The following is a 26,958-nucleotide window of genomic DNA, read 5'->3' as shown; positions in this document are numbered from 1 at the left end:
AGTTCTCATGAGGCAGATAATCAGTTCAGTTAGAATTTTTTAACTTGGCATGTAGAAAGAATGTACAGTGTTCCCTCGATTTCCGCAGAGGATGCGTTCTGAGACCGCCCGCAAAAGTCGAATTTCCGCGAAGTAGAGATGCGGAAGTAAATACACAATTTTTGGCTATGGACAGTATCACATGCCATCCCTTAACACTTTAAACCCCTAAATTACCATTTCCCATTCCCTTAGCAACCATTTACTCACCATTATTACTGGTACTCACCATTGAATAAGACACTTAGTGATCCTGATATTTATAAACATAATTATTTATTAACAATAATTATTTTTGTTATTTATTTGCAAAAATTATTAGTTTGGCAATGACATATGAGGTCATCGGGTGGGAAAAAACGTGATATAGGAAAAAAACAGCGAAGTATTTTTTAATTAATATTTTTTGAAAAACCGTGGTATAGGCTATTCGCAAATTTCGAACCCGCGAAAATCGAGGGAACACTGTATATATGTATGAAGATGGATTTTTAACCATATGAGTCCCCATCTATAATTTCAAATAATGGAGCCAAGAAATAAAATAGATTTGTTATTTAGAAGAGCTAAGACTATAAGTAATTACAAGGGAATCTTTTATTCTTTTCTTTGTCCATTTGGGCAACAGGATACTGTTACAATGGATAAATAGCATATAAATAAAATATATTCCCTGACTATATGTCTGGTAAACCATTATTTAGCTATGTTATATGCATACGTATATCTTCTAGAGTTCACTCGAGAGGTAACAGACATACAGATGCCCCTTGTTGCTCCAGTTATTCTTCCGGAGATGTACAAGATTTTTACAATGGCTGAGGTATGGATGAAAATTGTTTTCTTCTATTTCATAAGAATAATATAAAATATTTGCATGTCTGTTATGCCGGGCTTCACGTTACGAGCCCCAATTAAGTCCAAAAATTCAAACACACACTGTTGTAAAGTAAACAAAGAGTCGGTTTATCAAAATATTGTACACACGCACTTTAAATCAGCCAAAGTGATCTCCCACAAACCACGAGCCTGGAATGCTGTGAAAAGCAAAAACAAAAGCAAAGCAGATAAAAGGCAGCTGTGAAGACGTCACAGCCATCCCCCTTCAAGAGTCATCAAGCTTTACTTAACTGTGAATTGTTCAAAAAAGTCATTGTAAATCCTGAAGCAGTTCAAAAGCAAACAGCACTTCTCTCTCACCAAACGGATTTATCCCACACGCGCTCTCAACAATGCTGGCAATTTATCAGCAGCCCCATTAGCCTAGTTGCCCCAGCCACAGGTGTTCTCCCTTATTTTCTATAATACTTGCGCAGTTGTTCCCTCCTTGTCATAAACCTGCGCCTGCGAACATCTATGAATCCCTCTTCTTCCTAGTCTAATGATGGTGACTCACTAATGGGGTAATTAGCTAATGGGCTGCCTGTAACTTCCCCATCATCCGATCCTGCTTCACTCCCAGAACCTGCCCTTGACCCAGAATCCTCACTGTTGCTGAAGCTGAAGCTGTTGGCAGTAAAACCGATCTCTGATAACATGAGGATTCTCCCAAACCAACCCCCACAGTCCTCGGAGCAGGAGCTGGCCCAGAGCCAACCACAACAATGTCTAGATTTACTGTACTTTTGGGGTACTTCCTTTGAGGGTTCTTTTCCTCCAAATACAGAATACCTCCAGTAAACATGGAAGGAACAGGGCTGCCGGTATACAACATTGACCAAACTTGACTAATCATTCCAACAATCACTGAATACAAATGAACTTGTTGATACTGTTCTGGGGGTGATCAGTTTAGTCCAACTTATTCTGTAAAAATGAGGAACAGATACAGGGATTATTGAAATGACTTTTCCTTCTGTTTCTAACAAAAAAATGGGTTGATAGAGGCCTTTAAGGTCCAAGCAGAAGAAAGTCTATATGTGCATAGACTGTAATCAAATCCAGTGAGTCCAGCTAATCTTGATCTTGGGTAGATATGCTTGGGATACAGGTATTCCTTGACTTGCGACCACAATTAAATCCCAAATTTCTGTTGCTAATCGAGACATTTTTAAAGTGAGTTTTGCTCCATTTTATAGAAACATAGAAGATTGACGGCAGAAAAAGACCTCATGGTCCAATCAGTCTGCCCTTATACTATTTTTTGTATTTTATCTTAGGATGGATATATGTTTAAATTCAGTTACTGTGGATTTACCAACCACGTCTGCTGGAAGTTTGTTCCAAGCATCTACTACTCTTTCAGTAAAATAATATTTTCTCACGTTGCTTCTGATCTTTCCCCCAACTAACCTCAGATTGTGCCTCCTTGTTCTTGCGTTCACTTTCCTATTAAAACACTTCCCTCTAGAACCTTATTTAATGCTTTAACATATTTAAATGTTTCGATCATGTCCCCCCTTTCCCTTCTGTCCTCCAGACTGTACAGATTGAGTTCATTAAGTCTTTCCTGATACGTTTTATGCTTTAGGACTTTTCTTGCCATACATGTTAAGTGAATCACTGCAGTTGTTAATGTTAATAACATGGACGTTAAGTAAGCCTGGTTTCTCAATTGACTTTGCTTGTCAGAAGGCTGCAGAAGTTAATCACATGACCTTGGGACACTGCAACTCTCATAAATATGAATCAGTTGCCAAACATCTGAATTTTGATCTTGTGACCATGGGGATGCTGCAATGGTAGTAAATGTGAAAAATAGTCCGCAATCACTTATTTCAGTGCTAATGTAACTTTGAATGGTTACTAAAGGAAATGTTGTAAGTTGAGGATTACTTTTATTTCACTTTCTTATTCTCCATTTATAATTGGTGATTGGAGAACCTCACTCCTTCATGGAGACTCAACTGCTTAGAAGCATTTTCTAATACATTCACATGAGTATTTTTCATGGATATCCTAATTAAGGTTTTGAGAGGCCACAAATCTCTCAGAAATTTAAGGCACCTGCCATTGGGATAAATTGTTTAGTAGATCCTTTTCCTTTGTATGGAAAAAAAGCTGCAGGAACCAAAAGTTGCAATAAAATGTTTTTTCAGTAATGCTGGAATGAAAGAAGAAGAACTTAAGTTATAGGATAGACTGTATAATCCATGTTATATGATGCATAATACTAATTTGCCACAGAACACTGCAAACATTTTCATAAAATCGGGATATCAATTCTTTAGTAACTTCTGGAACAATTTAACATTTTTGTTTAACTTAATAAATCAAATCTTTTCAGCTTTGGGTATTACAGTATATCATTTGGTGGTCTTTATGAAAATAAAACATTTTATATTTAAATAATTACCTTCTAATGAAGTATATTTTATTAAGGTTTTAAACAGAAATTTTTTAAAGCAAAGTGTTAATGTTAGAAAACATTCTGACGTATATTTAAGAGATTACAGGGTTATAAAAGAGAATATTAAGTAACACTAAATACTGGGAACACAATTCCCAGCTTTTTCACAATTATAGTTAATTGTTTTTCTTAGGTGTATGGTATTCGAACAAGATCACGTGCTGTAGAAATCTTCACCACTTGTGCACAGATGATTTGCAATATGGAAGAGTTGGAAAAGGTAAATTTTGAATCCTGTGGGAATTGGGCAGCATATAAGACTAATAAATTGGGAATTGGGCGGCATATAAATACAATCAATCAAGCAATAAATCAATAATTTTGTTTTTTGTTACATTTTTGATACCATAAAAACTGATGAACAATGCCAATAAATATTATGGTTGAAAAACATTTATATTTTAATCATTAAGCCACTCAGATTCCTCTGCGTTGTATTTGGTAAAACGTATTTCTGAAACATTCAACCAAAGAAAACTGACGCTTAGGTACTTGCGGCTTTTATTGTTGTTAAATGTTATTTTGAGTTTATGTAAGATACTTGAGTGTCAAGTAAGGGAAATTTATGGGATTATGTGTGACTTTGAAAATCATAATAATTATATCAGGTTAGATTTTTCTATAATAAGAGAATTTTCTATAATAAATGGAATTAAGAAATATTAAATCTTTTTTTAAAAAAGTTCTGAGGTAATTATACATTTTTTCTTTTGAAAGGGAGCAGCCAAAGTTCTGATTTTCCCGGTGGTGCAGCAGTTTACTGAAGCCTTTGTTCAGGCCTTGCAAATGCCCGATGGTCCTACATCAGACAGTGGACTTAAAATGGAAGTTTTAAAGGCAAGTGCAATATCTGACTGTATATGAGTTTGAGATTGCCATGAGCAACACAAATGAGGATTTTCCATATTCTCATCAGTGCAATATGAGATGTAGCAGCAATATTGGTTTTATATCCTATGATCAAAGTATAATTGGAATTAATAACATAGAGATACCATTGATTTGTCACCAAAAAAAAATCAGTATAAGAAAAATCAGAGGAAGTCCTTTCATAGCTTGCACATATTTCTTTGGGGATCAAACATGAATATCTTATGAAATAGTATTAATGCCAAATGGTATAAATTAAATAAATCTGTAAGCATATAGTCCAGGATAGTTATTGTACAATAAACACATAAGTATAAGAACAGATCACGTCAAGCTAGAAGTCCCCTTGTGTATTAAGTATTGTTAATGCATAAGAATTGTTAGCGCTTTTATCTAGTCTGTTTTCAATAGGATTCTTAAGAATTAATAAAATATTCTAAACCTAACAAGAACTTAATTGTGCTCAGAGCATCCAAAGCAAACTATATTAGATCAAAATGACAAATGTACTTGTAACATGATGAAATCCTGACCTTATGTATTTGCATCCGGTATCTAATGTAAATAAGTAACTTAATAGTATTCATCATTTGCCTTCACCACAATGTAGTCACTTACTAACTGTAATGTAGCATGCCTATGAATATGTACAATATACTGTATATGCATTTATTTAACAGACAGTTATTAGCAATGTGCAAAATACTTGGAATTTGTAACATGTTTGTTTGATTTTAAAACATTCAAATTCAAATTCCTGAATTCCTGAAATGTGCTAGTTTTTCATGCATCCAATGGCTACTATATGGCAAAGGATTTTTCTGGAGAGGAAGAAATATAAATATAATGTTAGAATGGCGCTTAAAGAAAAATAGTAATATAAATGAAAGCATGTTATTAATGCTAATGCTCTGTTTTTCTTCCTGCAGGCAGTGACAGCTTTAGTGAAAAACTACCCAAGACACATGATTTCCTCTATGCAACAGATTCTTCCTATTGTTTGGAATACCCTTACAGAAAGTGCAGCCTTATATCCCTTTTGCTTTGGTTTGCAATAAGCATAAATTTCCTTGAAAGGAAATTGGGTTGGGTAAGGGGGAAAAGTTGATAGATACTAATTTATAACAAAATATTTGAGCAATATAAGTTTAGAGGTTATAATCAAGAATCCAAAAGATCTATTTAAAATATTATCCCCACAGGCTTTCAAATTGTCTCTTCTGTACCAAATCCCTTGCGACTTAATGGATGCTGCCTTTTATGGAAGGCTGCAGTTAGCCTTCCTTGTTGATTAGTTACTAGTTGATAGTGTCTATAAAAGTTGATAGATATTAAATTTTATAGCCTGGGTCTCATCAGGTGATATTTCATAATGCACAGAACCTGACTCATACCTCTTCTTCTGTAACTGATGGACAGAAAGATGTAAACTTAGATCTACTTAGAGGGTTGAGCTAAAGCTGAAGGCTGATTTTTTTTAATAGTTTAAGTCAGTGATTCTCAACCTGGGAGGCGGGACCCCTTTGGGGGTCAAATGACCATTTCACGGGGGTCACCTGAGACCCTGGGAAAAGACAAATTTCTCCTGATATTAGGAACTAAAGCTTCTATTCTGGCATCTTTGAACATATTTTTACAATCCGACCAATCAGGCGTTTACAGTGGGGGCGTCTCTCTGACTTTCCTGCCAATCAGCTCAAAGTTCTGTTGGGAGAATTGACGCTAGACTTATGGTTGGGGGTCACCACAACACGAGGAACTGTATTAAGGGGTTGCAGCCTTAGAAAGGTTGAGAACCACTGGTTTAAGTGAATACATGATATATTTTTGCTGGAAAGTAAAAAATGATTAGGTAGCTATTACAACTCTTAGTACTGCACTATTGATATATTTAGATCTTTTAAACAATGGTTTGTACATACAGTATTGTACAGATTTTTCTAATGTTGATAGTCCTATTTTATTTATAATGTAACAGTGTATCTGAATGATTTGCTAACAAAAAAATAAATACTTTGGAGAGGGCAATATTTTCCTATTTGTTCAGTTGATATTCTTTTTTTAATTAGACCTTTTCCTAATAAATGATAGTCTTCAAATTTTTCATTATCTAATTTTCTTCCATTGATGAAATAATTGCATTGCAATTTAATTGTATGGTAGCTATATTTATTTTCCTTAATTTACTCAACTACCTATGTGAGAACGGAAGTAAATTATACAGAAGAAGTAGAAGATCCAGTGGATTCTGATGGTAGGGAAACTCTTTATTAGAGGTGTAATGAAAATTGATATTTTAAAATATGTTCCTTGTAAAGAAATTAAAGAAAATTGTAAAGAAATTTAATTGATTATGCTTTGAATTGTCATACAGAGAATAATTTGGCTATACAGTAGATATTTTGAATGTCAAATGGGCTACAATAAGTTCCTTTAATACGTTTTTTTCTTATATATATATATATATATATTTGGATATTTTTATATTTTAAAAATATTTGAAAGCTACTGCAAATTGACAATAGTATTATTAAATTTGAATTATGTAAAATAATATAATTGTCAAATATTACAGTAATAATTAAAAAGATCTTTAATATTTTTCATATAATTTTTAAAATTTAGGTGAAGTTTTGGGCTTTGAAAACCTAGTTTTCAGCATATTCGAGTTTGTTCATGCTCTATTAGAAAACCACAAGTTTAAAAGCACAGTGAAGAAAGCATTGCCTGAATTAATATATTACGTCATTCTCTATATGCAGATAACAGAAGAACAGGTAAGCATGTTTTTTATGCTTTAAATTGTAGAAAATGGGCTAGAAGCTTATTACTTTTTCAGCTGTTGATGAAATACAACTCCAAGCAGTGTCATATATCTTGGGCTTGAAGTTGGCATTTGGCATAACCTGCAGGGACCCAGGTTTTCTTCTCAAAGTAAAATGTTTTTCAAACGTCATTTCATAATTTAATATTTGCATGAATGTATGTACTTCAAAATGATGTATCTCAGATCTTGTATGAGCACAGCGTCTTTGCAAGTTATTAAAGCATTTCTTCCTTTTGCAACTATCAATTATTTAACTTGTTGTTTAATTGTCTGAATTACACAGGCTGTACCAAATAGCAAAAAAATGGTTTATTCTCTTTAACAGTTTAAATGAGTAATAGATCCATAATATTCACCTAAGCAGTTTATTACTAGATAAATACTTTAACTACACATTCTGCTTGCCATGAAGATGCTCTACTATTTTTAGAGAGAAGAATTGTAAGACACTCCCTACATCTTGATACTACCCTGCAGCTAGACAGCAGAAAAGCTGACTTGCAATGTTTTGGGGAGGGGGAGGACACAAAGGTTTCCAAGCAGAAGGAGGGGTGTGGCCAACGGGTTTCCCCAGAGACATGCCAAGATGGCTCTAAGAATAAATTGGAACTTTGAGAAAGTATTTGCCTTAGACTCTGATTCAAACTTAGATGTTGGTACGCTGGTACGCTGACAGTAGCGGGAATAGAGGGTGCTAGAGGGAGGCGAGTAGTATGAAATATAGAGAGATAGGAGATAAAAGTACAAAAGGTGCAAAATTAGGATATTTGTTTTTGATATACTGGACACAAATGTATACTTATGTGTGTTTTTATATAATTTTCGATATATGCATGGACGTCTATGTAAAGTTGGTTAATAAAAAATGTAAAAAGTTTCCAAGCAGAGTCTGGAGCAGCGATCCCCAGCCTTTGCGGTTTGACAGCCCGGCGGGAGGGGAAGGGGAACCTATCCACGTGGGTGATGGGCTGGCACACCTGTTGCCATCATTAACCGAATCCCACCTGTTTGTCAAGTAGGGGGGTGAGCTGTGAAGTGACTGAACTTTGATTTCATGACCATAGAGGCACCGCAATAGCTGTAACTTCAGAAACCTAATGCAATTACATTCATGCAGAACTGCTGTGATTTTGAATGGTCACAAAATTAATGATCATTCATTAAAGACTACCTATATGTGGTAGTTTAATTATGTGTAGTCCCGAACAAGCAAAGGTATTTCTATAAATATTATTATTATTATTATTTATTTATTGGATTTGTATGCCGCCCCTCTACGCATAATTGAAGTGCTACGATTGCTTTTCAGATAAAAGTCTGGACTGCTAATCCGCAACAATTTGTTGAGGATGAAGATGATGATACATTTTCCTATACAGTTAGAATTGCTGCACAGGACTTGCTGCTGGTAAGATTTTACAAATTTACAAATGTTTTGAAAAATATAAACCAAGAGTGTGGAATGTGTGCTTCTTCAGATGTTGACACATGTTTCACCATCTTTAACCAATGACAGTGATGGTCTCTGCTGATAAAAGTTGGAAACCAGTAATAAGTGGCAGAATATAGGTTTGTTTCTTTCGATCTACACTATAGTGGCAAATGGAATTTGTTTTTAATAAGTAACTTACTGTATGTCACTATGTGCATACTTGATTCTTAATGCTTGCTGGCTGAGAAAGTGTGACTTTGATGCTATTTTATAAGAGCTATTCTGCTCTCAGGTTTTAAGTTGAAAATAGAATGAAGCAATTAATGGATAGTTTAAAAGGAGATACATACCAGTTCAAAAAGGCTGTTGAATAGAATTGTTTTTATTTAGAATTTATTCTTTTTTTTTACATTTATTATGTTTTGGAAATCAGATACACACGAATGGTATTAGGTTGCTTTTAAAGTCTTCTAATGTTTGCTACGTTGAGCTATGTTCTCTCCCCATCCTTGGCATCCTTGTATTTCAAGATGCTAAAAGGAAGACAATATTGTTTATTTTTTTCTTGACTAGATTATTTTGAAGCTATTCGCTATAACTGCTAACTTCATTATCAACAAAGAATAGTGATATGAAGGTTCCCTTTACCTTTTCTAGAAAATGTGAGCTATTGTCATACTTCTGTATAGGCTGTGGCAGCTGATTTCCAGAATGAAAGTGCAACAGCTTTGGCTGCTGCAGCTACAAGACACTTGCAGGAAGCGGAGCAAGCCAAAAATACCGGTGCTGAACATTGGTAAGGAAGCTGTTTCTATAGGTGACAGTGTCAGAATATTTACAACTTTACAATTTTATGCATGGTATGTCTGTCTGTATGTTTGGTTTTACAATAAGGGTTTTTAACTGTTTTAATATTTGATTGTCATATGCTGTTTTACTACTGTTGTTAGTCGCCCCGAGTCTACGGAGAGGGGCGGCATACAAATCCAATCCAATCCAATCAAATTAATCCATAAGGAAAAAAATAGCATTACAGTATATACATTATAATCAAGTTAGAAATGAAAAATCTAGAATTAGAGCAGCTGCCTTCTTATTGATCATTATAAGTTATTTGGGGACATTAATAAATAAGTTAAGGTTGTTCATAAGGCAGAATAAATCCTAGTTTTCTAGTCACTTTTTGCTTAAATTGCAGGAGAATAAATCACCTGATTTATTATCATTTTTAATGTTGCACAGAAGCTAACCTTTCTTCCATAGAATGCTGAACAGCATTGGCATAAGGAGATCATATGAATGCGGCTGGAAGATACTGATAATGTTAGTAATACAAGTTCCCAAAATACTCAGCTGTGTAGTTTGTTTAATAAAATAATAATTATTATTATTTTGGATATTATTACATAACAATCAGGAAAAATGCAGTTATAAATAAGATTTGGCACAATTTATGACCTGTTTTGATAATGGCTAAAAGTTGTTAGTTTCTATGAAATGAGAATTGGATTTTGATTTGTTTTTCTTACAAAATAATGAATTCTGTAAGCAGTGGCTATTGTGACATCTGATTCGCTCTGCAGAAGTAATAGAAACCTAGATCTATGCCCATACATCTCATTTAGTTAGAGTCTATTCTTTTAGTCATATGCTAGATTTAAAAGCATGCATATAGAAACAGTAAAATGGGATTTAAGATGAAAACGGAAACAAATGAATTTTTATGATTACCATAGTGACCCACACCATATGATAAAAGCCACCAAATCTATGGCATACTGTTATATTTACTGTTCCTAAAACAGTCACAGGATATTATATATACTACAGTATATAAGATATATAGAACATGTAAAGCTTGGCCAAGGGTCAATACTTGTCCTATTGCCACAGATAATAAATTGTGTTCCTTGGTTCAATACAGTTGAGAATAATTCAAAGAATATTATACATTAGTTTCTTTAAATAAGTTATTTTAAATAAATATTTTTGTTTCAAATTTCTTAGCAAATATTCCAGCTGTATTCCAATATTGATCAGATAATCCAAACTACTTTTAAATCTTAAGCGTTTGATAGTGGTAGGTTACCAGCTTTTCAGAAAAGGGTTGGACTAATTCAGGGAAGTTATGGGGTCAATGGATATTAGTCTTGACAATAGTTTGATTGCCTTCTGCAGGGTAACTAGTATCTTCCTTGTGCAGTTGATTGGCTAATATGACTAGATGAGCTGGGATCCAATCCAATAGGACATTGCTTATATTTTTATTCCTTGTTAACTTAATTAAATTCTAGAGAAGATTAATACAAATACACTAAGATAAATAGTAAAACTAATTCATATGAAAATAGTATTTATACTAATCCAATATAGAATTTTCTCTGTTAACAATACAAACAGATTAACTTACCCTTACTCTGTCTCAAATATTCATCAGTTAAATAACATTCTTCAAGTATATAACAGCTCATATTTCCAAATAAAGTTAAAGAAATAAAATGTTATTTATGTTATATATAGTAATCCAACTATTATTTTCTTAGTTTGCCATTGGTTTCCTGTTGCTTCTTAGTTATCAAGTAAAAAAATTGAATATTAGAAAATTTAAGTATTCTATTCTTTGCAGGTGGAAGATACATGAAGCCTGCATGCTGGCTCTAGGCTCCGTCAAGTCTCTTATCACAAATTGTGTAAAAAATGGAAGGATACATTTTGATATGCATGGATTTCTAACCAATGTTCTTCTTGCTGATCTCAACCTGTCAGGTACGTAGGATTGCCTAAAAATAATAAAAAAACAGCAATTCAGAATTTAATGTATAGATTTTAGATAAATTTTAAGAGAATGTTTGGGGTTATGGACAAATTGTATGGCATTTATGTAGGCGTGAGTCCTTTTATTTATACATAGAGATTAATTCAGAAATATTCTTCCAAACAAAATCAAATTTACAATTATGTCATTTATTGAAAATTTCAAAGCAGAAAAGGAAGTCATTTCAACTCTGGTCTGCAAATAAAAGTTTGTTTTGATTCATTCAAAGCCCTGGTAACATTACCGTGTTTCCCCGATAGTAAGGCAGTGTCTTACTATCTTTTTACCCCCAAAAGCCCCACTGTGTCTTACTTTGGGGGTATGTCTTACATTGTCCCGGGCACCGGGGCCGGCTCGTCTTCGGGCGCGGGGAGCTGCCGGAAAGGAGGCGGGCGAAGGAGGGCGCCTGACCGCGCCACTCACCTTTCCGCTCGCCTCGGAGCCGATCGGCCTCACTGGCCGCTTGCAGCTGAGCCTCGGCAGGGGAAGAGGCGGTGGCGCCGCGGCGAGCGAAGGCGAGGGGCGCGCAGGGAGCTGCCGGAAAGGAGGCTGGTGAAGGAGGGCGCAGCTCCGGCCGCTCGCCTCGGAGCCAATCGGCCTCGCTGGCCGCTTGCAGCTGAGCCTCGGCAGGGGAAGCGCCCAGCGAGGCCGATCGGCTCTGAGGCGAGCGGCCGGAGCTGCGCCCTCCTTCACCAGCCTCCTTTCCGGCAGCTCCCTGCGCGCCCCTCGCCTTCGCTCGCCGCGGCGCCACCGCCTCTTCCCCTGCCGAGGCTCAGCTGCAAGCGGCCAGCGAGGCCGAGCGGCTCCGAGACGAGCGGAAAGGAGGCGGGCGAAGGAGGGCGCAGCTCTGGCCGCTCGCCTCGGAGCCAATCGGCCTCGCTGGCCGCTTGCAGCTGAGCCTCGGCAGGGGAAGCGCCCAGCGAGGCCGATCGGCTCTGAGGCGAGCGGCCGGAGCTGCGCCCTCCTTCAACAGCCTCCTTTCCGGCAGCTCCGTGCGCGCACCTCGCCTTCACTCGCCGCGGCGCCACGGCCTCTTCCCCTGCCGAGGCTCAGCTGCAAGCGGCCAGCGAGGCCGATCGGCTCCGAGGCGAGCGGAAAGGAGGCGGGCGAAGGAGGGCGCAGCTCCGGCCGCTCGCCTCGGAGCCGATCGGCCTCACTGGCCGCTTGCAGCTGAGCCTCGGCAGGGGAAGAGGCGGTGGCGCCGCGGCGAGCGAAGGCGAGGGGCGCGCAGGGAGCTGCCGGAAAGGAGGCTGGTGAAGGAGGGCGCAGCAATAGTATTTGTCTAGTTTTTTCCCCCTTTAATTCCTTTTATACTACCGTGTTTCCCCGAAAGTAAGACATATGTCTTACTTTCGGGGTATGGCTTATATAAGCCGACCCCCCTGAAACCCCCCATATGTCTTACAATCGGGGGGGTCTTACTATCGGGGAAACACTGTACCTATGTCTTCTCTGTGTCAACAGTCAAAAAGTAAGGAATACAAACACATTCTTGTTAACATAATGGCAACCTGTCCTTTCTGTTAAAATCCATAGGATAGGATAGGATAGGATAGGATAGGATAGAATAGAATTCTTTATTGGCCAAGTGTGACTGACACACAAGGAATTTGTCTTTGGTGCATATGCTCTCAGCGTACATAAAAGAAAATATACATTTGTCAAGAATCATGAGGTACAATACTTAATGATTGTCATAGGGGTCAAACAAGCAATCAGGAAACAATATTAATAAAAATGATCAGGTACATTCATTCATTTCTTTGCTTCAGCCTGCACTTGGAGAATTAAAGACGTATGCCGTATTATAATGTAAATCAGGTGTGCACACTTTATACCATTGGGCTACAATACCCTATCATATTTATGTGTAGAAAGATAACTTTTTTATTATCTCCAAGTTTGTAAACTGTCTCACTAATATATTTAGGGACTGTTACCAGATGATAGTTTTGAGAGAGAACTACAATAGCAATAACACTATGGTTTGTTGGGTTTTTTTCTTATAGTTTCGCCTTTCCTTCTTGGCCGGGCTCTTTGGGCAGCCAGTCGGTTCACAGTTGCAATGTCTCCAGAACTCATCCAGCAATTTCTGCAAGCAACAGTCAGTGGCCTTCATGAAACACAACCTCCTTCTGTGCGAATTTCTGCAGTAAGGGCTATCTGGGGGTATGTAGATAAAGACTTGTATTAGTTGAACAGTAGTGTGATACTATTGATTTAATTTTGAGAATGTATGTTGTGTTTGGGCCTGGAACAGCCGTTGCCCCCAAAGATGGGGGAGACGCGGCACACAGTGACTGTGAAAGCCTGGCTGACAGCCAGGAAGATGTAGCAGACAGTCAGGAAGATGTGGCAGAGAGCCAGGAGGATTCAGCAGACAGCCCAGGGGATTTGGCTGGCAGTTCTTTGGACAGTTTGTCCTCACTCAGTTCGTCTGCAGGGCAATATATGAATTTACGCAACCGAAGAGCCTTACAAACAAGGGATCGCTTTAAGAAGTATGATAAGGCATGATAGGCGCACCTGGGCTGGGTGTGGTTCCCTTAATGAGGGCTAAAGGCATAAAAAGGGAACAGGGGCCAAGGCAAACTGTGGCTGTTTATCTGGGTGGTTTGTGTGGCGTCGTTGTTCCTGCTTTGAAGTTTCTGCTCTTGGATTTCAACTCAGCGTTGTGGGAGTTGAAAACTCTGGGACAAGCTGCTGCTTTCGTGCCGTGAGAATTCAGAGAACTCTTGGAACATTTATGCTACGTGACTTTTGTATTTGTTTGCTTTTTCATGAACTTTGTATCTAGCTGAATTTTCAACTCAAATTGTGTTTTACTCCTGAAAATAAGGACAGTTTTCTTTAGCCTTTTCTTTTCTGTTTAATACAAGTTTGCTGACTAACTATGCACGTGTGTGTCTGACCTTCTTTCCTGGACCGTTAATCATTGCTTGAGGCTGGTCAGGCAGAACAATGTATAATACTTAGAATAGTGAAGACATTGAATGTATGATGGTGAGAAATGTTGTGCTGTGTTACAATCTTATTGACAAACATAATGTTGTAAATTTTCTTCTTAAAATGTGTTTTTTTCCTAGCTACTGTGACCAACTGAAGATTTCTGAAAGCACTCACGTCCTACAGCCTTTTCTTCCTAGTATCCTTGATGGATTAATCCATTTGGCAGCTCAGTTTAGTTCAGAGGTTCTCAATCTTGTGATGGAAACCCTTTGCATTGTCTGCACAGTAGATCCAGCCTTTACAACAAGTGTGGAGAACAAGATTTGTCCCTTCACCATTGCAATATTTCTTAAATATAGTAATGGTACGTGCTCACACTTGCTCTTGATTATGATTACAAATGATTATATTCAAAGAACACTACTGATTTCAAATATTTTTTAAATAAAGAAATTGGTTTACAGAGGTTTTTTTTTTTTTAGTATTTTATTAAAAGGCCATAGGGATATCTATCTTGGTTTTTTTAAAAAAGCTTATTATTAATAATAATTAATATTAATAATAAGAAATATTATTAAGTCAGTTTATAGAAATTAGCAGCTTTTTGTTATGCTTGTTTCCTACTGTGACAGGTAGCATTTTAGCACTTAGAAAATTGCTGAAATGGTGAGCATGGCCAGTTACAGAACACCCATTTATTAGAAGGGGAACTGATAAAATGCTCATTCCTTGGTCCCCAGGATGCTCTCCGTTTTGTATCCTTGCATTTTTTCTGAACAAGACACTTATTTGTTGATTGATTTGATTTGATTTGATTTGACTTGACTTGACTTGACTTGACTTGACTTGACTTGATTTGTATGCCGCCCCTCTCCGTAGACTCGGGGCGGCTCACAGCAATAATAAACAATATATAACAAATCTAATAATTTAAAAGAAACACTAAAAACCCCATTATTAAAAGCAAACATACACACAAGCATACCATACATAACTGTATAGGCCCGGGGGAGATGCTTCAATTCCCCCATGCCTGACGGCAAAGGTGGGTTTTAAGGAGTTTACGAAAGGCGAGGAGGGTGGGGGCAGTTCTAATCTCTGGGGGGAGCTGGTTCCAGAGGGTCGGGGCTGCCACAGAGAAGGCTCTTCCCCTGGGTCCTGCCAAACGGCATTGTTTAGTTGACCCGGAGAAGGCCAACTCTGTGGGACCTAATCGGTCGCTGGGATTCGGTTGAATCCACCCAGCAATGTAATATTCTAAGAATGCATATGAATTATTTTTTGGCTAGAATATTTGTTAGTAGACAGGGTGATGTTAGAGGTTGTTGTTCTTATTATATAACATTATGATTTTACTAGGATATTTCTCCTTAGTAATTGATATTATTATTTTTTATTTAGATCCAGTTGTCGCTTCTCTTGCCCAGGATATTTTTAAGGAACTAGCACAAATAGAAGCCTGTCAGGATGCAATGCAGATGAGATTAATTCCAACTCTTGTTAGTATCATGCAAGCTCCTGTTGATAAAATTCCAGCAGGACTTTGTGCAGTAAGTATACAGACATTTTTTTTCAAAATATAGAAACATTTGTATATCTGACTGCTGATTTAAAAAAGAAATATTTGTTCTTAAATTCCTAATGAAAAATACATTAAAGCTGAGAGCCTCCGCAAAGCCAAACGATAAAAGTATTAAATAGGATTATATTTTCTAGAAGTCTAAAAATAAAAGTATAATTAAAGCAATTAATATAGTATAATACTTAAATTAATAGTAAAAAAGGACAATCAGGTAATAATTTTGCATTCCATAGTTACAATTAGCATTTTACAAGAGAACGTAGTTTTAAGTAATTTCTTAAAGCATAATATATTATTGGAAATAAAGATGACATATGAATTCAAATTAAAGGAACAAAAGTGGGGGAAGGTTTAAAAAGTTGTTTAATGGAACTTTCTGATTTTAGCTACAGATGTGGAAAACAGAAAAAATATTTTATTTAGTTACTTAAAATACTTATATGCCCCTGTCTTTTAACAACTCTGGGCAACTCCCAAAATAAAAAAATAAACTCAGTATTCTCTAAGATTTCTCAATGAGGCAAGACAGCAAGACATTTAGAGAAAAGCTGAAAACGATATGAATCGTCTTACCAACCAAATGGTAGGAAGGTTGTAGAAGTGTCATCTTGAACAACTTGCTTCTTAGAAAACAGAACAACACTTGCTCATTAGTTTTAATTACTGTTGGATAAAATAATCCTATTATTGTACAATGTCATCTCTCTCCCCCCCAGCTTGTTAGTTTCTACCCCTGATTTATTTTCTTTTTCAGACTTCAATAGACATATTAACAACTGTTGTAAGAAATACTAAACCACCTCTTTCGGATCTCTTAATCTTCCAAGCTTTTCCTGCTGTGGCTCAGTGTAGCCTGCACACAGATGACAACGCTACCATGCAGGTAATGTTTTGTGAGTTGCTGTTCAGTCATTTGTATAAAGTTTCTATATTTAAACCAGCCGGATTCCTGATGATTAAGATGCAGGAATAAAATGACTGCAAATGGCAATTGATTCCATTAATGAAATTTAAATGGCTTTTTTATTTTTAATATGTGATTTAAACACAAAGCAAATCTTTCACAACTGAAATTTATTTTTTTCTAAATTTTGGTAATAGCAGAAAAATTAGCATAGGCTACTATGTAATAGGACTGACAAAAAAACACTGTAACTACACAACACAAGCCCCAACCTATTATACTTGCATATTGATATTGGGTGCAAATATGTAAAATATGGTGTATTATCATAAGATTATTTCTCACTCCTACAACACTTAGGAATATTGTCAAATTTTACTTGTTTTGCTCTTCCTTTTTTGGTAATTGGTTTGCTACAGTATCTGTCTAAGTAGATATACAGAAAGCAGAAAATTAAAGATAGATATATGGCTGATAAATGCTGTTTAGAGATAAGTTATTTAATTTCAATACATGTACTTTGAACAAGCTTCACTAATGTTATTTACAAGAGAAAAATCACACTAGTTCAAGCAAGTTGATAAAATATACTTGTTTAAATGCAACAAGCATTCTGGAAAATATCAATTTTGGCTTTATTTCTTTGTGTACTTGTTTCTACTATGCCAACACTTAAATTTAACCAATGCATATGAATAACATTAGGCATTCATGCATGAAAAAATAAATAACATGTTATTTCCACCTGTTTGGATCATCACATGGGTCAATTTCATCCTTTGGATGTTTAGATTAGGAGTCTAAACATTATTTCCCAAGAATTGGGCCAAATAGAGTTTATTTTATTTCTTTCAGGCTTAGTACCTAGATCTTTAAAGGGGTTTTGTGAAAAAGTGAAGCAGAGTAAGATTATCTGAAAAGATTTCTTGTGGGTTTTTTTTTCCTTAGTCACCAGTTACTATTTCATCCTGTGTAGTACGATGATGTTTGGTTATAATATCTGAATTATTTCTAGAATGAAAGATTTTGTGTCCTGTTATTGTTTATTCAGAATGGTGGTGAGTGTTTACGTGCATACATTTCAGTCGCTTTGGAACAAATTGCACAGTGGCGTGATGAGCAAGGCCACAATGGACTGTGGTATGTGATGCAGGTGGTGAGTCAACTTCTGGATCCACGGACTTCAGAATTCACAGCTGCCTTTGTAGGCAGGCTAGTTTCTACATTGATTTCCAAAGTTGGGAGTGAATTGGGAGAAAATCTGGATCAGATTCTCAGAGCAATTCTTAGTAAAATGCAGCAAGCAGAAACACTAACTGTAATGCAGGTGAGTACGTTGTAAAACAGATGAAAAGTGTAATTAGAATATTTATTTCATGATAATTATCAGAATAATTGTTTGCAAGCATTATATATATATATGTTTTCGTAGATTTTCACGGGTACCAGTATGATGGTCTTGGTATATTCGCGTTTCTTCCCGTGTAGGATGGGAAAGAAAAACTGGACAGCTTCCTCACACATCTCAACAGCCTACACCCCAAAATACAATTCACCATGGAAATAGAACCCAACAACAAACTTCCCTTCCTGGATGTCCTAATCTACAAAAAACCCAATGGCTCCCTAGGACATACCGTCTACCAGAAGAAGACACACACCAACCGCTACTTGAACGCAAAATCCCACCACCACCCTGCACAGATCAATTCCGTAGCCAAGATCCTCATTTCCAGAACCAAACGCCTAGCCGACAAAGACCACCTGGAACCTGAATTACACAGTCTCACAAATGTATTAATTTCCAATGGATTCCAAAGAGAGGCAATCACCAACTTAATCCAAAAAGAGACACCCCCCAAGAACCAAGACACAGAACAGGACAATGGCATCGCCCTCCTCCCTTACATCAAAGGCACCACAGATAAAATCAGCAAAATTCTCCGCAAACACAACATCAAGACAGCCTTTGGTACAGATAAAAAAATAGCCAACATCCTAAGAAACCCCAAAGACAATATCCAGCTAGAAAACCAGGGAGTTTATCAAATACCATGTAAAATCTGCCCAGCCACATATATTGGACAAACTAACAGGAGAGTAAATGCACGTGTTGCAGAACATAAGAATGCATTAAGGAAAAAAGAAAAAAACTCCTCCCTTTTCCAACACTTCAAAACCACAGGACATGAAATTGATTTTGACAGTACCAAATTAATGTCCAAAACAGAACACTACAGCAAAAGAATAATCATGGAAGCCATCGAGATAGAAAAACATCCCCAAAATATGAACAAGCGGGATGATACCTCCCGCCTACCAGACATCTGGAAACCAGCCCTCAAACGTATCCCAGCCATAGAAACTGAAACCAGACTCAGAACACACATTGCAAAACAATCAAGTAACCTGCAAGCTCCAACTACTCAGGATATCACGCCTAATCTACAACCATTAACTAATCAGCATACCTCAGTTACATCAACGACCCCAGGTGTTACCCCACTGACTCACCAGGAAGTTTCTACACAGCAGGCAAATGCTGAGCCATCAAACCACACCCAGCCACCAGTATTTATAGAAGGAAAACAGCTCAGGTCTCGTTGTGTTCGCCCTAGAACAAGGACAAACACCAGCCTGAAGATGACGAGTGGGACCTAGTTGAAACGTCGCTAGAAATTTCCAAATCCTACACGGAAAGAAACCCGAATATACCAAGACCATCATATATATAAGGTTGCAGGTTCAAGTCCCAGTGAGGGTATGGCTAGCTGATGAGGCCAAAATAAGGCCGAAATAGATCTATCCTAGTCTCCCTTAATTTTCAAATTCAGCAAAAAACAAAAACAACATATATATATATAAATGATATTTGATATTTTATTCATGAGATTGTTTTTTTAGAAATTGAAGCTATCATTATCTTCTTTTGATTTCTTTCACAGTCTTTGATCATGGTATTTGCTCATCTAGTTCATTCTCAGCTGGAACCATTATTAGAATTTCTTTGTAGTTTACCTGGACCAACAGGCAAGCCTGCTCTGGAATTTGTAATGTCAGAGTGGACGAGTCGACAACATTTGTTCTATGGACAGTATGAAGGGAAGGTCAGGTAAGGTTTTCTGTTATTGCAGTGTATATTTCTATAGATTGGAACAAATATTTAATTTGTTTTTTAAAGAACGTAAGAAGTAAGTGTAAGAAGCAATGCATCTTATCATAATTTTATTATAATTAATTGTTCAAGACAAATTGACTTGATACAGTCCTTTATATACTGCACAAGGATTTGTGCCTTGTTTAGAACATAAACATCTCTTATATAAAGGATTGAGAATATATCTACCAACAGTTATAGAGGGCTGGATTTTGTTAAGCATCCTGCCCACTCAATCAAAAAGAAAGTAGAACGGTTCTCCTGTGTTGGCTAATAAACTTGGTAATAGGGATTTCAAATTGGGTGGAAAGGAAGAAACACTGGGGGTTATGGAAAAGCAGATTGGAGACAAATAAGATATATAGACAAATATATTAAAGTCTTGCATAATCTTTGCAGACTAAATAATTTTTGTGATTATTAAAATAATTACCATATTTTTCAGTGTAAAAGATGCACCTCCCCCCCCCAAAGAGAGTGAAAATCTGGGTGCATCTTAAACTCCAAAAGTAGCCTTACCCAGCCTCTCAAATGGAGATTTCAGAGATTGAAAAAAGCCTCTGAAACGAAGGTTTTAGAGGCAGGGGAAAAAACAAGGCGCAGAGCTCACAATCATTGAACCTGTTGCTAAAATTCACCTGGGAACAGCTGATTAGGGATATTTCAGGAGGCCGATTCACCCGCCAATCAGCTTTTTTCTTATTTTCCTTCCCCAAAACTAAGATGCGTCTTATACTCCAGTGTCTGAAAAATGCGGTATATAAACATTCATGTCATTGATCCTATTAAATATTTGTTTACACATCCAAATGAAATACAATGTTGCAAATCTTCACTTATGCTTTTACATACATGTCTTATAGGTAGAATGAAATTAAATGAAATATATTATTTTTAAAAATTTCAGTTCGGTAGCTCTATGTAAGTTACTCCAGTATGGTATCAATACAGATGACAAGCGCCTTCAAGATATCAGGGTAAAAGGGGAAGAAATATTTAATATGGAAGAAGGCATACGTACACGATCGAAAACAGCCAAAAGTGAGTGTATCTGAATCAACAGGATGCATCATTAAAAATAATTTTTATTCTTTGTTAACCTTTATTAAACAATTAGCATCAGGTCATTTTGTAATTCATGCCAAAATTAATTTTTTTCATGATAAATTCGTCTATTGAAATTTTGGATATTGATAAGACAGTCTTCAGTGAAAATTGAGATCTTTTGTTCCATATTCCATACAGCCTTTACAATTTGCATACCAACTGCACTTACCATTAAATAAATATTTATCAACAAAAATTTTATATATTTTAAAGATGTTACAAATATTCATAAAAACTAGTAGTGAATTTTTAATTTTATAAGAATAAATGATTCTGAACGTTTGTTTGCTATTTGGATTTATATGCTGCCCCACTCCCCGTAGGACTCTGCACGGCTTACAACCAAATGCAAAGATATAAAATTTAAAAATAGGTTCAGAATATACTGCATGTCCACATTTCATGAAAAGCAGTGAGACTTTTTGACTGGAATTTTTTTTTTTTTGCCATGGATGTAATTCTTCTGAACCAATTAAACTATTATGTAAATTAAATATCTTATACCAAAATTTATCATTTTTTTAAAAGAAATGCCCTGCTATGTCCTAAAATATGTAGCCTGCAAAAGGTTAACTTAGAGACAGATGTTTAAAGAGTGATACTGTATTGACAATTTGTTCAGACACAGTAAATATTAACTTTTAATAACAAATATAACAATGAGTGAGTACAGAATTTGCGTAAACAGATAATCCTCATTTAGCAACTATCTCATATGGGACCATTTGCAGTGGTGAAAAATTTACTTCATGACCAATCGTTGCACTTACAACATTTTCAGATCTGTAAAATGAAGGAAAGTTGAAGTAACTTTGTGAGAATAGTCAGTTTCTCTTAGAGATAACTTCATTTAACAATTTAGTTGCCAGCTAACTTGTAGTCACTAAATGAGGACTACCTATAGCTGGGCAATTATTGTCAGGGTCCCAGAACAATCGCTTCTCTGATCCCCCTCTCTCTGTGTGTCTCCGTCTGTCTGTCTGTCTGTCTGTCTGTCTGTCTGTCTGTCTGTCTGTCTCTCTCTCTCTCTCTCTCTCTCTCTCTCTCTCTCAGTCTCTCTGTCTCTGTCTGTCTCTTTCTGTCGCTGTCTCTCTCTGTCTCTGTGTGTGTGTGTGTGTGTGTGTATATGTGTTTTCAAAAACACTTCGGAGGCTAATAAAACATGAAACGCTTCTTCAACTGGTTTTGCATTGTGGTTTCTCAAAGTTCTTAATTTCTTAAAGAATCTGCAATTTTTGGTATCTTTTAGATCCTGACCGCTGGACCAACATTCCTTTGTTAGTTAAAATCTTAAAGCTGATAATAAATGAGCTTTCTAATGCAATAGAAGCAAATGCTTCTCGACAGACTGCTGCAGAATGGAGCCAAGGTACTATGTTGCTAGGTATCTTATGATCCAACTTGCATGGAATGTGGGTTTGGAAGGTCCAAATACACTCAGCCATGGATTAATCACTGTTGTACTGATAATTTTTGAGACTAGTGGTTATGGGCTATTTGCCCTGATTACAGGAGAAAAAGAACTGGTTATGGTGGTTGTGGGAGAAAAAGCTATAATATAAATTTAATAAAATACATATGTGAAATGCTGCTGCAGTACACAATTTAAACGATGATCGCAGCATTGCATGAGTAACAGCACGTGAGCAAGGTTGCATAAAACAAAACTATATTGGGCATTCAGATTAGTAGTCATGTGTTCATAATTCTTTTCCTTTTACAATTTTTTAAATAAAAGTTTGCCTTATGTTCTGGGTCAATTTAGTGAGTTAATGACCACAAACATTTACAGTAAAGGAATAAATTTTCAGATTATTATAATGCTTAAATAAAATTTACTTGGGGACAAAAAGGTTAACATTTGTTTCTCAGAGAATACTGTATTACAATAGACAGTCAATAAAATTAAATAAATCTGTTCTGCTAGTTTAATGTCTGATTCCAATTAACAGAAGAAACCAATGATATGTGGGAAGATCAAGAAGATGAGGAGGAAGAAGACAATGAAGGGTTAACAGGCCAGCTGTTGTCAGATATTCTTGCCACCAATAAATATGGTAAGTGAAGCAGTTTTACGCAAAGCATAAAAAGCTTATGATTATTTTTTTGTAATCAAAGCAACAATAATGTTGTTAAGCTGTTAGGATTTGTTTGTTCCCTATTTCAATAAAATAAGTTCAGTATGGGTAACTAGACACGTTACTTCCATTTCTAAATCAGTTCCAAGAAATACACAAATTGAGCACCTCTCCCACTATGCCTACAGAAACATATACCGTATACAGTATACTCGAGTATAAGCCGACCCGAGTATAAGCCGAGACACCAGTTTTGGCACAAAAAAACCTGGGAAAACTTATTGACCCGAGTATAAGCCGAGGTTAGAAAATGCAGTGGCTACTGGTAACTTATAAAAATGGAAACCAATAAAATTACATTAATTGAAACATCAGAAGATTACATGTTTTAGAATATTTATTTTAAAGAAAACCAGTAAACTAGCTCTGTAAATTTAAAACAGGATTCCTTCTCATCATCTCATCATTAATTGGATTTACATTATTGTTCTGTTTTTATATATGCTGTGAGCCACCCTGAGTCCTTGGAGAAGGGCAGCATACAGATCCAGTTAAATAAATAAATAAATAAATAAATAAATAAATAAATAAATAAATAAATAAATAAATAAATAAATAAATAAATAAATAAATAAATAAATAAATAAATCTGTATATCCAAACAGAGCTTCAGCATTAGCTGCTGTGAGGTTATCAGCATAGAAAACCAGATAGATAGGTAGGTAGGTAGATGATAGATAGATAGATAGATAGATAGATAGATAGATAGATAGATAGATAGATAGATAGATAGATAGATAGATAAGACAGACAGACAGACAGACTAGTGAGACAAGCAAAGCTTGCAAAACACAGACAGCTCTTGTGGTTTTGTATCCTAAATATGCAGGTCCTATTAAGAATCAAACTCATTTTTAAAATATGTAAAATGCTTCCCCTCATACTTGTTAATTGAAACTTGCTCTCAAACCCACTTTATAAAAGGCAACTTTTAAAAATCCACAAACACACTTTAGGAATTCCTGTCTAGCTCTTGCCTTATTAGTTCCTATCTAAGCAAGGATAGCAACTACCACAAAATACCATTTTTTAAACAGTTTAAATCCTTTCAAAGGAGGGGGAGGAGAATCTGACAGCAGGGGGCCTTTTTAATCAAACTAAGGGCAATGCAGAGAGAGCAAGGAATAGTAATGGTAAACCTGTTGACAAATACACACAGGGAGAAAAAAAAAAGCCTCTGGGTTTCAGCAAGGGAAAAAGGAGGTACTTTGGCCACACACACACACACACACGCACACACGACCTCACCGGCTTCCCATTGCTTTTTTCCCCTCCGTTGGAGCACTTGGCTGGCTCCTTTGCTTGAGCCAGGGAGAGGAGGCACCAGCCCCACCCCTCCCACAGCTCCTACGGCAAGCGAGAGGGGGGAAAAGCTGGTGCCTCCTCGCTCTGGCTCAAGCAATGGCACCCTCTTGTGGTGACTTTGTCAATGACCCGAGTATAAGCCGAGGTTGTGTTTTTCAGCCCATTTTTTGGACTGAAAAACTCAGCTTATACTCGAGTATATACGGTACTCTTTGAAATACAAAAAAATGCACGTTTAAAAGATAAATAGTAACTGAAACAGATTACCTATATCTGGATAAATAAGCTTTAGAAGTCTATTGAAACTTGGATTGTAGAAAAGTGTGCAAAAATGTGTATGTTCATACTCATTGTCTGTTCCTACTATTGCAGTTTTAGGAATGGAAATAAAACTTTTGCGATGATGCCATAGAAATGGTGGCAATATTTCTGCCACTTTTTAGATATACATATTGTTGCTGTTAAATAATAGATGGTTAAATAATAGAAGAAACAGAATACATTCATTGTATAGTTTGGAAATATTATTATTAGTAATTCTGGTCTGTTTTGTTATTTACTGATTTATTCAATGTCTAAAAAGAAAACAGCAGTTTATTGTAGTGCAAGGAAAGTATAAGAGGTTTGAGACTTCAGTTCTGTAAGTGTGCATCAACTTCACTTTGAGACATATTTGTTGACAGATGAAGATTATTATGAAGATGAGGATGAGGATGATCCAGATGCATTGAAGGATCCTCTGTGTCAAATAGATTTACAGGTGGTGTATCTTGAAGTCTAACTTTGTTATGTATTCATTTGTACTTTGAAATTTCACCATCTTGAACAGGGGTGTCAAATTCACAATGACACGAAACATGACATATCCCACTAAACATATCACGCTAAACTGGAGTTGGGCATGGCCAGCGTGTGACGCATCCAACCTGCAGGCCACGAGTTTGATAACCTGATCTAGAATAATATTATTATATCTTATTTATCATATCTGTTTTTAAAAAGGTATCACAAACGGTTTTTTAAAGCAACAAACCTCAGATAATCTACCTTTCCCATCTCTATATTCTCTTTCATTTCCTTGTTTGCTTGTTTGTTAATTCCGGCAAGTGTTTTAATAATTTCACTTCCAGTTTGAGAGCCAGTTTGGTCTAGTAAGGCTCCAGGATAGAAAGTAGGGGACTGAATTCAAGTCCTACATTAATCATCAAAGCCAGCTGGGTGACTTGGGATCAGCCATTTTTTTCTCAGCCCAATTTACCTCACAAGGTTGCTTGTTGCGGGGAAAAGAAGAGGAAGAAAGTGTATTGGATATATTCACCATCTTGAGGTACAGTGTTCCCTCGATTTTCGCGGGGGATGCGTTCCGATACCACCTGCGAAAGTCGAATTTCCGCGAAGTAGAGATGCGGAAGTAAATACACTATTTTTGGCTATGAACAGTATCACAAGCCATCCCTTAACACTGTAAACTCCTAAAGTGCAATTTTCCATTCCCTTAGCAACCACTTAGATTATTACTCACCATGTTTATTTATTAAAGTTTATTTTTAAAAAATGTATTAAATGCGGACGAAAGTTTGGCGATGACATATGACGTCATCGGGCGAGAAAAACTGTGGTATGGGGGAAAAACGCAAAGTATTTTTTAATTAATATTTTTGAAAAACCGTGGTATAGACTTTTCGCGAAGTTCGAACTCGCGAAAATCGAGGGAACACTGTATTTGTAATCATAATAAAGGTGGGATACAAGAAATCTTAATATTGGACCTATTGCAGATAAGAAAATGTACATTTATCAGAATCAACAGCTTTCCAAATGGAAGTTAGTTTATTCTAGAGTGTTGAATTTTAAGAAGTGAATAAAATATTGAAATAGCATACAGGTAGTTCTCGGCTTACAACTACAATTATGACTATCAATAAGTTTGGAATTACAGTTGTAAATCATAGCAGTTGTTAAGCAAATCACCCAGTTTTATTATTTATTTTGATCATTAAGTCAATGCCATGATCATTAAGCAAATGGGCCATTTTTGCTGGAAGCTGGCAAAAAACACCAAAACATTGCAATCATGTGACACTGGTATGTTGTGCATGGCTATAAAGGTGAGCCAGTTGCCAGGCACCCAAAATGCAATCAAATGGCCAAATGTGTTTGTCTGTCAGGACTTTGGAACTGGGTAATAAATACCTTTCAGGGGCTCTGTCATAACTTAAATGAATACTATTTGTACCGAAGAAAAAAATGCACAAAATAAAGGAGCAAAGAAATTAAAAACAGAGAACATTGAAAACATTTTTTACATTTCTGAAAAGACCTTGTAGCAGTGTTCTGGTAAATAATTTGGAAAGAGAATCTTTTGGGGGGTGGGGGGGGTGGGGGTGGGGAGGGACCTGAAGAAGAAATTCTTGTTATTCATGACTTGTTTTTAAGAACAAATACAATGGAGAAGACTTTTCAATTCTCTGTGTATGTTAATCA

The 26,958-nt window shown here is 36.4% G+C and overlaps 1 protein-coding gene across 1 annotated transcript in view; it reads left to right on the top strand.

Annotated features, from left to right (window-relative positions):
* Positions 1-26,958, top strand: part of IPO9 (importin 9) — a 38,372-nt gene that overhangs the window by 8,519 nt on the left and 2,895 nt on the right. The window contains exons 5-23 of the mRNA XM_070744976.1: positions 774-862; positions 3,522-3,608; positions 4,106-4,229; positions 5,192-5,288; positions 6,454-6,512; positions 6,884-7,035; positions 8,395-8,493; positions 9,207-9,313; positions 11,144-11,283; positions 13,342-13,501; positions 14,419-14,645; positions 15,683-15,831; positions 16,618-16,746; positions 17,819-18,094; positions 19,713-19,879; positions 20,832-20,965; positions 22,281-22,400; positions 22,984-23,088; positions 25,158-25,234. Coding sequence (XP_070601077.1) covers positions 774-862; positions 3,522-3,608; positions 4,106-4,229; positions 5,192-5,288; positions 6,454-6,512; positions 6,884-7,035; positions 8,395-8,493; positions 9,207-9,313; positions 11,144-11,283; positions 13,342-13,501; positions 14,419-14,645; positions 15,683-15,831; positions 16,618-16,746; positions 17,819-18,094; positions 19,713-19,879; positions 20,832-20,965; positions 22,281-22,400; positions 22,984-23,088; positions 25,158-25,234 — 2,498 coding nt within the window. The remainder of the gene's footprint in view (positions 1-773; positions 863-3,521; positions 3,609-4,105; positions 4,230-5,191; positions 5,289-6,453; positions 6,513-6,883; positions 7,036-8,394; positions 8,494-9,206; positions 9,314-11,143; positions 11,284-13,341; positions 13,502-14,418; positions 14,646-15,682; positions 15,832-16,617; positions 16,747-17,818; positions 18,095-19,712; positions 19,880-20,831; positions 20,966-22,280; positions 22,401-22,983; positions 23,089-25,157; positions 25,235-26,958) is intronic.

Source organism: Erythrolamprus reginae, chromosome 3 (assembly GCF_031021105.1).
Source record: "Erythrolamprus reginae isolate rEryReg1 chromosome 3, rEryReg1.hap1, whole genome shotgun sequence".
Lineage (NCBI taxonomy): Eukaryota > Metazoa > Chordata > Lepidosauria > Squamata > Dipsadidae > Erythrolamprus > Erythrolamprus reginae.
This window is presented reverse-complemented; position numbering and strand designations above follow the sequence as displayed.